General features: G+C 44.3%; 1 protein-coding gene across 1 annotated transcript in view; it reads right to left on the bottom strand.

The window, feature by feature from the left end:
• Positions 1–15,122, bottom strand: part of RAMP3 (receptor activity modifying protein 3) — a gene marked incomplete at its 5' end in the record, with an annotated part of 60,970 nt that overhangs the window by 8,931 nt on the left and 36,917 nt on the right. Inside the window, one exon of the mRNA XM_083744063.1 lies at positions 12,228–12,357. Within this exon, the coding sequence (XP_083600189.1) occupies positions 12,228–12,357 (130 nt within the window). The remainder of the gene's footprint in view (positions 1–12,227; positions 12,358–15,122) is intronic.

Genomic DNA, 15,122 nt, shown 5'->3' with positions numbered 1-15,122 from the left:
GGATCCTGAACAATGTATTTGAAGACCCAGTGGTGGTATTTTATTGTCACAATACATATGCTTTATTTCCTGGCCCACACCTGCAGTGATTGTAAATATTCTGCTTAAGAGAAAAACATTCTGTTGGAAATCTGTTTGGTTAGGTTTTAATTCTTTATTCTACTCTTCCTGTAGTTAAAACACAATTTACTAGTCACATTTTACCAAGGACACTTGCAATATTAACAATAGGGCTCTTGTGGAATTGTGGAGATTAAAAGGGCATATACACTCACAGCAGCTCAAAGCTGACAATATCACTTGGGTTCAACAGCTTTAAGCCAGGAGCAAAACCAGGCTTTATTTCAACGGGCTGACTAAACCAGGTGAGGGTAGCTGATGGGTCTTAAACTCTCACTCACCCTGTGTGTGAAGACAGGCTCCAGCGGATTGAGTAGATGAGACCAAGAGTAGGTCCAGTGGTCAAGAAGGCAGTTATTGTGCAAGCTGTGGAGGGAAGTGAGGAGTAGATGGGGCTCATCAACCTGGGAAGGGAGCCCACCTGGGAGAAGTAAACTCTGATCCTAAACCTCCACTGCCTTGTGGGACATATTCGAGAGAAGAGAGAAGTGGCTAAGGAGTAAACCCTACACAAATCCAGAGTGCAATCCTTAAGACCAGGGGTCAGCAAACTTTTTCAGCAGGGGGCCGGTTCACTGTCCCTCAGACCTTGTGGGGGGCTGAGCTATATTTTTTTGGGGGGGGGATGAACGAATAACCCAGAGATGCATTTTAAATAAAAGGACACATTCTACTCATGTAAAAACATGCTGATTCCCGGACCATCTGCGGGCCGGATTTAGAAGGTGATTGGGCCAGATCCAGCCCCCGGGCCTTAGTTTGTCTACCCATGCCTAAGACCTCCTTCCAGCAACTCCTGCAACCAAGCTGGTGCCAAACATCTTCCTCTGCTTTCTGTGGTCACAGGAACAAGGTCAAGAGGGTCTTGTCATCCGGGCAGTCCACACTGCCCAGGCTTGTGCCCCAGAGAGGTTACTTCAGTGCTGCTAACATAGCAGTTTGACTTCATCCTCAAATGTGAACTGCATGTGTCCTCCACCCTAGGAATGTATGAAGGTAAAATTTATATTCATTGCTCCACCCACTTTTGCCCCTGGCCTCACCTACCACTGGAATATGGCCCTTGAAAGTTTGCTCAGAAAGGTATGCAGCTTACAGGCTGCCAAAGGTTCCTCACCTCATCTCGCCTCATCTAGGGCACAGTCCTTTGGGGTCTCAGAAATTCCACCTTTTCTCATGGCTGGAATGGGCATGTAACCAAAGTCACTTCCTTCTCTGGATGCCTCCTTGATTTCATTCGTCACCTCAAGGTCACCCTGGGCAAGATCAGCAGGGCAACAGTACATCTCTGGTAGTCAGTTACTCTTAGGGCCTGGCATCACCACCCACAGTTGTTTCGTGGAAGGGTTGGCCTGCCCTGCAGGAATTTCTCACTTATTGGGTTCTGTGCCCAGGGAGCTTTTTTTGTAATTCTTTTAACGTAGTATATTGCAGGAGACCTCAGTATCAGTATACTGATACAGTATACCGCATAGGGTGGTGGTTGATTCACCTAAGATATGTGGCAAAAGGGGGAAGTATGCAGAGCAAGCTTGGCCAGATCCACTCCATTGTTTCCCCCTATCCAGTATACTCACACATGCAGGGCCAAGGTCAGCATTAAGACACTTAAAACCTGCAATTCAGATGCAAACCTCCACAGTGATGCTGTGCTCCTTGGGAAGAGCAATATGACATGTATTTCTCTTTAACAACAAAATAAAATAATTCAAGGCCTTCAACAGAGCTTCAGGACAGATGGTGGGAAACTATAACGGGAAAGGAAATTAGACCCCCACCCTTAATGGCCACTTGGGAGTCAGTGTTATGATGCTTTCTGTGTTAGCACAAAAGCCCTAAACGTGTTCATTCTTTACAATATGCAGAGATTTTGCAGTCAAGCAAATTGTGTTTTGCTCAGATCCCGGCTGGAGTAATACAGCTGGAAACCAAAGCAGCAACACGAAAGACACCTGGAATGAATCATCAACCCAAAGTCACAGAAAGAACAGCCAAGGAAATGAGAGTCGATGATTAACTAAGAAGAGCTCTCAAATCTTGACATTTGTGACTGCCAACCACAAATGAACATTTGGAGCCCATTTTTCAAGAGACACATTAAAGTTTCATTTTGCTGTGAACTAATCAGGCATGACCCCTGCCAACAACTCAGTTTATGGAATGATACTGTAGAGAGCTATAAACAGAAATAAGAGAGAAACCAACTGATCTCCAGCTGTAGAAAAATCCCTAACAGATTGGCTAGGTTAATTCATGTTGAACATTTGGTCTGGTGCCAGAGCCAGTTGGATGAAATTGAGTTTTAGACTACCTGCATTCCTCCCGTGTCCTCCATGTTGCTTGTTCACTGACTGTAGATTCTTAGTGCTCTCTCTCTCTTGTAGAGGTAGAAAAATTCACTTTTGCAGTGACCACGCAGCAGGAATAAAGAGGAAATTTACGGTTTATTTCCAAACAGGAAGAATCTCCATGCTCAATGGTTAAACTTAATTTTTGCAGTTAATTTTTGCAGGCCAACAAAATGAGTTCATTGAATGCTCAACTCCTTCATTTCGTAATGGCTGTAAGCTGTTCATTCGAATCTGTCACAGAATCATAGAATCACAGACTGTGGACTCTCGAGGGAGACCATTCCACTGTCAAACAGCTCTCACTGTCAGAATGCTTTTCCTGAGGTTTAGTTGGAATCTCCTTTCTTATAACTTGAAGCCATTTGTTTGAGTCCTGCCCTCCAGAGCAGGAGAAAACTAGCTCATTCCCTCTTCCATGTGACATCTCTTGAAGCTGGCTCTCATAATTCCTGTCAAGTCTCCTCTTTTTCAGACTAAACATACCCAGCACCTTCAACTGTTCCTCATAAGGCTTAGTTTCCAGACCTTTGATCATCCTGGTTGCCCTCCTCTGCACATGTTCCAGCTTGTCAACATTCTTCTTAAATTGTGGTGCCCAGAATTAGACACAGTATTCCAGGTATGGTCTGACTAAGGCAGAATAGAGCGGCACTATTACTTCCCTTGATCTGGACACTAGACTTCTGTTGATTAAGTCTAAAATAGCATTAGATGATGATGATGATGATGATGATGATTATTATTATTGCTGCTGCATCACACAGTTAACACGTTAAGCTTGTGGTCCACCAAGACCCCTAGATCCTTTTCACATGTACTACTGTCCCCCATCTTATAAAACAGTCAGTTTGTAAGCATTTAGAAAAGGATGCTGTGATTGCTAAGACCCAGCATGGGTTTCTTGAAAACAAGTCAAGCCAGGTAAATCTCATTTTTCTTTCTGATGCTATTACAAGCTTGGTGGATCAGCGGAATGCTGTGAACACAGTGTATCTTGACTTCAGTAAGGCTTTTGACAAACTCTCCCATGATACTTTTGTGAGGACGCTGGTAAAATGTGAGCAAACAAGGTAACTGTGGGGTGGATTTGTAACTGGTTGACTAACCAATCCCAAAGAGTACTCATTAATCCTCCTCATCCTGGAAAAAAGTGACAAGTGGGGTGCCGCAGGGTTCTGTCCTGGGCCCGTTGTTGTTCAACATCTTCATAAACAACTTAGATGAAGGAATTGAGGAGATGCTTATCAAATTTACAGATGACACCAAACTAGGACGGGTAGCTAATGTTGCAGAAGACAGAATCAGGATTCATACTGGAGAACTGGGCCCAAATTAACAAAATGAAGTTCAATAGGGACAAATGAAAGGTTCTGCACTTAGGCAGGAATAACCAGCTGCACCAGTATAAGATGGAGGACACCTGGCTTGAAAAGGATCTTGGGGTCTTGGTCAACCACAAGCCAGTGGCGGAAGAAGGGGGCGGGAGCGGTCCACCCTGGGTGCCATCCTTGAGGGGGGGGGTGACAAACCCGCACCGACGCCACAGCATGTGGGGAATCGCCCATCCTGATGCCACAGCACGTGGTGGATTATGCCCCCCTGCGCAGCTCACCTGCCGCCAATGCCGCAATGCGAGGAGGATCTCCCCACCTGCAGCTCGCCCCACTGCTGGTACGTAGTGGTGCTGTGCATGCACCGCCAAGCGGTTTGCCCGTCCCCTGTGGGTGGTTCGTCCCGCCCCTCAACACATCACACCGGGTGCCAAAGAGCCTTCCTTCACCCCTGCCACAAGCTTCATATGAGTCAACCTTGTGATGCAGCACCAAAAAAAAGCTATTCTGGATTACATCAACAGAAGCATTGTGTCCAAAATAAGAGCTGTTTCACAGTGGAACGGTCTCCCTCAGAAGGACTCTCCTTCTTTGGAGATTTTTAAGCAGAGTTTGGGTGACCATATGACATGGATGCTTTAGCTGAGATTCCTAAATTGCAGGGGTTTGGTCTATGACCCTCAGGTTCAACTCTGCAATTCTATGGCACTTACATGATGCAACTATCAAGAGGGCCATGCTTGATGATGTATTAGATGATGTCAGTGTTATTGAGACGATGATACATAGTGGTGATACAACAGCATCTGCTTCATAAAAAGGTAAAGGGACCCCTGACCATTAGGTCCAGTCGTGGCTGACTCTGGGGTTGCAGCGCTCATCTTGCTTTATTGGCCGAGGGAGCCAGCATGCCTAAGCCGCTTCTGGTGAACCAGAGCAGCGCACAGAAACGCCGTTTACCTTCCTGCCGGAGCGGTACCTATTTATCTACTTGCACTTTGAGGTGCTTTCAAACTGCTAAACTGCTAGGTTGGCAGAAGCTGAGACCAAGCAACAGGAGCTCACCCCGTCGCGGGGATTCGAACTGCCGACCTTCTGATCGGCAAGCCCTAGGCTCTGTGGTTTAACCCACAGCGCCACCCGCATCCCATTTGCTTCATAGTATGCCTTATTTCATACAATGAACCTATTCCAGAGAAAGTCAGTTGCACTTTGTATTTAACTTCTTTCACTGGTTACATTGGAACTTAATGAGAATTAACTTTGTATGTTCACAGACAGAATATGGGGTTGTTTTAAAGTAATACTAAAAAACTTGAACTGCAGTTATGAACTGAAAATTTATCATTTTTTCACATTTTAAAATGACATATTACAAGAACTATTATAAAAAAATCCCAGCAGCATTAAAAATAGGGAGCTACTGGCAACATGAATGCAATGAGTCTACAATGAAAAACTGACTTTTTATCCCCTGTTGTACCTAAACTAACTGCATTTCTTTGTTATATCATGAAGTGGTTTTCAAAGACAAAGTTTAAAATGGAAGGCATTGATGGTAATCGATGTCATGCATTTTATTTTATTTTTGTCATTTCTGTCAGGCTTCAAATGTTAGTAGGAAGGGAATGAGTAGGAGAATGCAAAAAACGGGGAAGAGGAGTTCAGGATGAAACGTACTGAAGTTCTAGGAACTGTGAGGCATCCATGTGATGTTGTTGCAGTAAGTGCTACACTTTTAACATGGGGGGAGAGGAGGTGCTGGTACTGCGTACCCTTGAGCATCCCCAGAAAAAAAGCACTGGGCCTCATGCCATGTTCCAGGAGGAGACATTTTGCATCTGTGGAATCCCCCACCAAGAGTTGTAACAGTGGCTTGGGGGGCCATGGCCCTGGACACAGAACATGGAGAGGTACGAACCAGGTGCCCCTTGCAGAGATCCCCATTGTACCCTACCTGGCTCCGGCAGCAAGGGCTGGGTCAATGTGGAGGGTGAAGAACATCCTCACCCAGCGCCAAACAAACAATATACAACACAATACAATATACAAACAATATTCAAAAATAGTATTGTCCCATGAGTATTGATTCCCTAGCAGGTGTGCATGAGATCACAGCCTTAGTCCTAACTCAGCAGTCCTGGTTTCAGGATACTGAAGGCTCTTAGACCTGGCACCCTCCAGGAGCCCCCAGAAACCCACTCACAGAGGGGGACATGCAGACTGAGCATTCCCCTAGGCTGAATTTGATCTTCTTGGACACATTCTCCAAAGGGGATATTTCAGAGCACTTAGTTTAGGTAGCATGGCCTCAGATGGCCTTGGAAATGCCCAGCTTTGCCACCCTCTGGGGTCGCCTCTATCAGGATTGGGGCCAAAAGTCAGAAGTAAGTTGCCAGTATTCCCTGTTTGGATTAATCACAAATATATCATACCCTCCAACATTTATCCAATGATAATAGAGACATTCTCTTCTACATCAGGAAGCTTCTCCAACCTGCATGATCTCTCTGTGGCTGCTCCTTTGCCCACAACCTCCACCGCCCACGTGTGATCTCTCCATGCCATGAGAGTGGTGATCAGGCATTTGGGAGAAGAACCCCCACCCCCATCACGATCTAGCCCTGGAGAGATTGGTCACTCCTCCTGAGACCACCTGGGAGAAAAGAGGCAGCCAGCTGAGAGGTGCCAGAACGCTGTTCCAGAGCAAAAAAAGTCCTGAGATCCCAAATCATCATAAAAGGCAGCTCTATGTATAATGCATTACCGTACGTTCAACTACCAGCACTAAGCTTGCCCTATCCCCAAATGGCCAGGGTTGCTTAACCAGCCTCAGCTGGTAAAAGGTATTGTTGTCCCAGTGTTCATCTGAGCCTGAAGCAATGGCACTGGCTCAAGAACCAATACCCTGTACAACTGCTCTTTCGAAGGGCATGTGGCCCAGACCACACAGGAAGCATGCCAGTTTGGTGAATCTGAGAACCACCTACCTATATCTACATGTCACAGAAATGTAAGGAGATTCAAACAAAGGGAACTTAAGGAAGACCAAAGACACCAAATCAGTCCTCCAGCATTTCAAAGCAGACAAGGGATCAAGGCAGCAGCTGAAGGGGGCAAGTTTATATTGGGACTAGATAAAGTATATGCAAACTACACTGAGGAAGAGTCAAAGAGCTAGCTGCACATGTAGTCCTGGAGACAGCGTCATGGTGGTGCTTAAAATAAATTTATCACATTATAGAAGGGAACAGAATTAGGCTCAGATGGATATTTCAAGACTGCACCTCTTAAGAGCATTACATTGAAACACAACCCCCCCCCCTATAAGCTTAGCATATAACAGAGCTGCAGAACTTGGCAGTAGGCAGGGGCCAAAATTAAAATAGGCTAAACTTCTTCAGGCCACAGATAGGTTTTTAGTGACTCACTTTCCAAGTAAAGGTATAATTAATGATTAAACTATTTTGCAAATAGCTGGATTCATTTGCCTTCTGATTTAATTGATCGTCAAGGTTATTGGATATATCAGCTACTCTTCGCTGTATGGTCATACGGTACAAACTGATATTCTCAAAAACACTTTTTTAATTGGGATATAATCAAGAAACTGCGATCAGCAAACACTTTTTTATGAAGTCACCTTCAGTAAAAGACTTCCCAGCAACAGCAATTTCTTTAGAAATCTGAAAACGAACCTTAGCAGCTGCCTCATTTTCTGAGTTTACTTTCTTGAAAAAACATTGTTTCCCACTGAGATTTTTCAACAAATTGGACACTTTAATTTGTTTTCACTGGTGTCCAATTTACTTAAGTCAGGATGTTTTGATTCAAAATGACGATGATGACTGTATTAAACACTATGTTCTGATTTGATCTTCCATTTCTTTTTATCACCCATTTTACAAAGTCACCCCAAAAACTTTAATGTTGGAACCCAAAAATCTCCACAGCAACTGCTCACATACAAAGGAATACTGAACTGAGTGTCTGAACTTGGAGAGAGCACCAGACACGTGTGTAACTTGGAGGGCAGCAGCAGAACAAGGGAGGGGAAGAAGCCCTCACGTTGTGACCACTCATCACATAGTGGGCATCAGCTGCATTGGTGCTTGGCTGCACCCACTTTGTCCCGGTTCAACAGCAGTAACAACTGAACACACAGTAAAAAGATACGACTCTTGCTCCTCTCGGACTGGTGATGGTTGGTGTCAGGGACCGTGCTGAGGAGGGCTACAATGAGGAGGCATCTCCCCAGGAGCAGGAGGACAGTAAAGATTTAGAACAGTGGTTTGCAGAGGGCCATAGTTCATCCAATATTTCCCAGTATTTGCTGGGAAATACTGGATGAAGAGCAGCTAGGAGAAGAAACACTGGAAGAGGGTTAACAGATTCACATTTGTTGCATCTTCCTCCCTCCTCCACGTTCTAGGAGAGCTGAGAAAGTTGCAGAACAGAAAGCACAGAGACTACAAGCTCAGGTTACCAGATGTAGGGGTGGGGGGGCATGTAGCCTTAATTGGAAGCACCACCATTGTTAGAAGGAGATGTTCTTATCCCTCGCTGTGATTAGTAAAGAATTCTAACTGGTAAGAAGACTCTGTTCACTTTGTTCTGCCAAGGGGGGGAGGAAGACGATTCCTTGAAGCCTGTCAGTTGGCTGCCGTGGGTCACGTGACAAAGAGGAGAGAGTGAGCAGTGGTAACCCACCCACCAAGTTACATGACGGGCACAATCGTGACTAGTGGAAGGCAGGTTAAGACAAAGCACACATGACATCTTTACTTTCTATTACATCCGCTACATTTTTCATGGGCTGTTCGAAATCCTTTGGCCGGCCACAAGCGGCCCATGGGGCATATGCTGTGCAGGCTTGGAGCATAGCATCAGTCTTTCCTCCCAACCCCCCCAAAAGGAGCAAATAGTGTGGGGATGGTGGATGCAGCATGGGGGCACACCCCCACGCCACAGCGTGTCTAGCCGCCATGCCCACTCTTTGGCCTTTGCCCCCCTCGCAGAAAGCTTTGCTTTATGTTTCACTTGGCTGGAGCATGACAAGTGAAGCAGACTTTCAAGTATCAGGGGAACATTTGAGGGAAGCACCTAGTTTGATGCGTGTATCACTCATGCTAGAAATGTACCCTTGCTGGAAATATGTTAAGTTCAGGGTGGATTCGCTACTGTTTCCAACTGTTGATTTCTGCTAATAAAAAGAGGCTCTACAAAGCTACCGGCAGCTTGCTTGCTTGCTTGCTTGCTCCTGCACAGCTCACATGCATTCAACTCCCGTTTCGTCCTCTGTTATTTTTGTGAAGTAGCATAGCTTCCCTATTACCTAAAGAGTCTATCCAATGAAAATTAATTGAATTATTATATCACTTTGGGCTGCTTTCTCCTTCTGCCCATGAAATGAGATTTTATCCTTCTGCAGATCTACACAACACCATACAAACTGTTGCAGTTGAAGTGATTCCTGTGAGGAAAATCCAGTGGCGTTAGTGTAGGTTGTCAGCACCCAGGGCAAGGCAACTAATTTGTGCCCCCTAACCCGTGGATTTGCGCCCCCTAACCTTAACCCCCAGATGTTGTGCCCAGTGCGGCCAGCCCCCCCTGCACCCCCCACGCTATGCCACTGGGAGAATCAGAACTTACAGGGTTAAACAGTTCTGTGTGACGTCTCACATTCTGAGGCGTGGTTATATACTGGAATCTTTCTTTGTGTGTGAGTTTCCTTTCATTTTTGGCTGAGAGATGAAAGAATGCCTGCTCTCTCACCGGGCTGATTTATGATGTTTTTCTTCTCATTAAAGGCTGTTGGAGATTAGCAAGAAGCCTGCATTCAGTCTGATTTATTATCCACACACAAGGCAACGCTTTCTACCGCTGCAGAACTCTGCTAAGGACTCTGCTAAGAGCTTCAAAGATAGCTCAAGTTTTTTCTATCGGCACAGGCGTCCATCGGCACAGGGGAAGTGTGCCGGGCGCCATCTTATCTCAGCAATTCCCTGCCCCCTTCAGTGCTGTAAAAAGCATAGCACCTTGAAAACAAATTGCCAATACATCTTCTAGCTAAAAGCATCATTCAGACCTAAACATTATTCCTTAGCATTCAACCTCCCGTCATATCCATTATTCCTACAGAAATCGAGCCACCAGGACTAGTAGCCGCTGACAGCTGCATCCTCTGCAAATCTGCCTAATCCTTTTCTAAAGCTGTCCAAGTCTGTGGCCATCACTCCATCTTGTCATGAATTCCTGAGTTCACTATGCACTGTGTGTCAGGTCTTAAAAAGCAGAGAGGTGAGTTGCAGAACTCTATTCCTCTCCCTGCTGACAGAAGAATGTGCTGCCTGCAGGTGCATGATAAGCAACAATTGTGCTCTATTTTCTCCCCACAACCAAAGTTTAACTGAGGTCAGGTGGAGAGGCAATCATCTGAATGCAGCAAAAATATTCCAACTTCTCTGCAGAAGCATTTATAACCAATGCCTGTGGCCACATCTATACATTAATCAGCCAAGCTCTCCTTGAAAAACAGAGGCTTCCAGCCCAAGTCATGCTGCAAATGCAAGTGAAGTACCGTCAGAAGAAACAAACAGCACCTGTAATTCACTGAACAAAAACCGCCGTGGTCTAGTAGATAAGAGTGCTTGAATTTGACTCGGAATCGCAGGGCTCAGCATGAAGCTCACTTGGGAGACCTTGATCAGACCACTGAAGAGCCCTGCTAGATTTTAAAAATTGCTTTCATAAACAACACAAGAGAAACCAAGAGACTTTCAGCCAGTGTTGAATGGAAGGAGCAGGGGAGTGGGATTTCTTTGGGTGCCTGAATTCACAGTTGCTACAGGTGCCAGGAAGCCTATGAGTTTATGGTGGCTTGCTCACAGGGTGCTTTATGAACCAGTTTACTGTGTTGTGATGTGGGTAAAATAAGTTCACACTAGACATACAGGACATGGTAGCTAGAAAACAATTCTCTCTAAGATGCAGAGATCTGCTACAATATCAGAAGGAAATTATGGAATGGAAAATTTAAACCAATTTTTAAGGCTTTCTCATTTAAAACAGGTTTATTTGGGCATAAACACTATAGATACTAAACTACTGCAAATGCCAGAATAAATACTGGTATCTTAGGCAGCCTGGTATAAAAGAGCCATAGATTTTTATTTTTAAATCAAGCTTGGTTTCGCCAAGCTCTCACAGTTTCCTATTGACCAAAACTTTCAGTACAGCATTAAATATGTTTTTCATCTGTCTCTTGTGAAAGAGATAAGAATCTGACAGCCTGAATAATAGATAATAGAATGATGCCTTGTCATAACTTCCTAATCCCTTGTTTGTGGAAAGAGTGGGGGAGAAACAGGTGGTTCTAAGCTTTTAAAGCTATCATCTGGCAGATAATAAAACAAGCTGAAATCGTTTCGGTGTTATGGATTTAGTCTGAGGCCATCTTTCAGAATCTTGGAGGCGCTATATTAACAGCTGAGCAACAAAAAGGACCAGTTGCTCTCACTTAAAGAAGCATGGCTCAAGAGAAAAATACCATATACAATTTGAGTACTTATTTCTTTACACATAGAAAATTCTTATGTTTGAGTGGCAGATCATTGTCTTGAATTCAGTAAACATCATCCATTTCTTATGTGCCAATGAATTATAGTTGGGAGTAGGCATTACATTCTAAGAGATTTGCTTGAAGACATGCAAGGGCTACGATGGATTAATATTGTGCCTCATAGAGGGCAGATCATAAGAGAAGGTTTAAAAAACCCAGTTCAGTGACACCTTAAAAGAGGGCTTAATGGCTATTGAACGTTTGCTTGTACCGAGGCTCTAATAAGAAGACTAAGAGTGCAAGTCTATTCATGTCTACTCAGAAGTAGGTACCACCTAGTTCAATGGGGCTTACTCTCAGGTAAGTGCTCTCAGCATAGGGCTGACACTTAACACAGGAATAAATTATCTAATGAAACATACGCTTATGTAAACTGTTTAGGAAACTAGGCACTGCTTAGTTTGGGGATCTGAGCATTTAGTAGTAGTATTCTTTAAAGTACTGGTGGCACTGGCAACCCCTTTTTGGCAGTTCTGCCACAAGTTCAAAATATTATAGAGAGCCACTCTAAGGCACACTGGAATGCATATTCCATCCGCTAAGCCTTTGGGTGCTTTTGCTTTATTCTTCCAGATGAGGAAACCAGAAAAGCAAGACAAAGGAGTCAGTCTCATTATGCCATGGTCATGCCTTTGGCTCCTCCTGTCTTTGTCCAGAAGTGCCACATATTCTTGCTGCCTGTTCCAGTTGGGGTAGCCATGCTACTGGTTGGCCACACATGCTTTAAAGAGACTAAAACAGTTATCCATAGTCTCTACACACCCACCCATGAGAGAGAGAGAGAGAGAGAGAGATGAAGCTTACAGGATAAATTCCGTTAGATTGCACCATTTTGAAGAGTCCACTTTGTGCATCATCTCTTGAAAAGATTTCCCACACAAAGGCAGGTTTTGTAACATGAGGGATTCATTGCAGATAACCCCTTGCTGTGCACCTAGAACAAAAAGAAAGGATCTTTTAAAACCAACAAGGAAGCATTAATGATTTCTCAATCTCTCGCTGGAGAGAGATTGAACTAAACAGTTTGAAAACACAGATCAAAAGAACATAAACCAATTTTTAAAAGAATCGGTGTTTTTTGTTTTTTTGAAAAAGATAAACCAATTTTTAAAAGGATCATTTTGCCTACTTTATGTCTCGGAGCTGATTTGGACATGATAAAATAAAGGCTTTTGTAGCATAATTTATTCCCTTGACAGAAATCAAATCATAGAGATGGAGCAAATTTTGTGTGTACAGAAGTCCTCAGCATCTCCAGTTAAAGGAAACACCTAGCAGAGTTGCTGGCAGAGTTGCACTATTAGACTAGACAGAACTATTAGACAGGCTTCCCATACATGTCTGGCTGATCACTGTAAGAACAGGATGCTGGATTAGATGGGTCTTGAGGTTTATAAAAAGGTCAATTCATATTTAAGTCAGTGGACCCAGTTTTACATTTAGAAAGACTGCCAGACTACAAGCCAGCTCACACATTCTTTGCTAAAATAAAACTGAATGTGGCATTTGGAAGTGTATGTGGAGGCCATGGCGGTACTGCCATGTTGGCTGGAAACGGAACAAGTGCACAATTGCATGAACATCTCAAAAGACATCACTTCCTAGTTAGGTCTAGGTCTAGAGCTCATCTAACTGATCTAACCCAGGGTTGAATCTAGACACATAGTTGTTTGCATGGAACTTCAAAGGAAGCAGCCACTGGCACAAAGAAAAGGCAAGAGTGTCAGCTCTGCAGTTGGCAAATTGATCCCAAATCACAGCACTGCTATGCTTCAAGTAACCATTTTGCATGTCCTACTCAGCAGTTGTAAAACATGGTGATTTTACAAAGGCTGCTCCAGTAATGTGGATGAAAGGTCTGTGAGTTTCGCTGTTGTTCACAACTCATAATTACTGCACTGTGCAACTTGTGCATGCTAAAAATATACATAAATGTGTGGTTTATGTTTGAAAGGCTGTGGGATCATATAAACCCCACATATCATTTGTTTACTTTTTTGTACTTTACAGTGTGGGATAATATTGACTCGCATGACATCTGTGCAGCAGTATAATTTTATTGGAAAAAGGAAGGTCTCAGGAAGTACATGAGTTCTTAACTTGCAAATGGTGTCATGTTTGATAACTTCTCCTAAGTATTTTATTTATGTTGCTTTCTTGGGATCCACTTCATCCAAACAAAGAATTGATACTGTCAGGTTTTCTGTTGACGGAGCGTAAACAAACACCACCCTCATAAATCATTTATATGGGAATCCAAATCAGGGGTAGGCAACCTAAGGTCCATGGGCCACAAGCAGCCCACAGGGGTCGTTTAACCAGCCCACAAGCCGCCCCCGAACTGAGCCACCTGCTCAGCGAGTCCCCATGCGCAGCACTAAACCGGCACAGCGTGGTGACTTGCTTTCATGGTGCTGGAAATCGCATCTGCGCAGACAGAAGACAGAAGTAATCTACATTAGACACAACAATTTAGAAAAAGTAAAAATTTTGAGGTCTTAGTGTTGAATGGTCTCTTTAAATTTGAAGGTTCATTATTGTTCCACAAGATGTGTATGTTTTTAAGGGCCAGAGCAAATAACGTGATCCAGTTTTACAGCTGTGAAGCAGTATAGCAGGTGCTGTTAAGTTGTGTTAATTAAGCTGTGTCAGCACCTAGCTCTCTCAGTACCCTGGTGGTTGGGTCGGTCATGCTTGTTGATGTATTTAGTGTAAAAGGAGTTTTTGTTTTTGTTATTAAAACCTTGCTAAAGTTATTTTGCGTTCCTTGTAATGTGTGGTCTCCCTAGCTAGCTTTCTGCAGCACAACTAATCTGCAAAGAGCCAACACTTAGAACAAAGGAAGGAAGTCAATATGTGTATTTGTATGTAATGACTAAATTAGAATGAATATATGGTTTTATTTGTAGATGTCTGCTTTGTTTTTTGTTTTCTTTTTGTATTCTCTTTTTCTTTCTTGTTTGAATAGTATTATTTTGGATTCAATGTTTGTAATTTTTGTTGTTATTTCACATTGAAAGTAATAAAAAAAAATTAAAAAGAAAAGAATCTGTGCCCCAAGGTCCTTGAGCTTCCAGCCCAGAGTCTCATAGTTCCTTGCTACACATCAAGGGATGGCAGTATCATTTGAATGCACATGGATCAGAAGGGAGGAGTTGTGGCCAGTGGGCCTTGGCAACTTCTCCGTCACTTCTTGAATTGTTGCACCCAGGACATCCCGCTACCTCTGCACACTGCTGCCTCTGTCCCCCTCAGTAAGGAGTCACCTTCTACCAGTGCTTTTTTTTCTAGGGGGGGGGTGCTGGTACTCACTCTCCCCAGGCATTTCTGGCAAGGGGAGGGAAAAGGGAAGGCAGCAGAAGCAGCAGCTGTGGTGGTGGACGATGAGGAGGAGGAGAAAGATAAGAGAGGGAGGGAGGAGAGAGGGCTGCCCATCTGCCTGCCTGCCTGAGAGCCTGGGCACTTGCCTGGGACCAGGGCTGCTGGGCATCGGTGAAAAACTGAGCAGGCAGAAGAGGATTGGGGCATTCTGGGGGAGGCAGCAGAACTGGGGGCTCTCACATTGCCTGGCTCCCAACGGGGATGTGGCAGGAGCTGGGAAAGGGCGTCCTGCTTGGTGCTCAGGGATTTTTCCTCTCCCTCCACTCCATTGCCTTGGAGACAGGGAAGAGTTCAAGCATGTAGGGCGGAGGCCTCTGG

Source organism: Podarcis gaigeae (assembly GCF_964106915.1).
Source record: "Podarcis gaigeae genome assembly, chromosome: 6".
Taxonomy (NCBI): Eukaryota; Metazoa; Chordata; class Lepidosauria; order Squamata; family Lacertidae; genus Podarcis; species Podarcis gaigeae.
The sequence above is the reverse complement of the archived record's forward strand: the minus strand, read 5'-3'. Positions and strand labels throughout refer to the sequence as shown.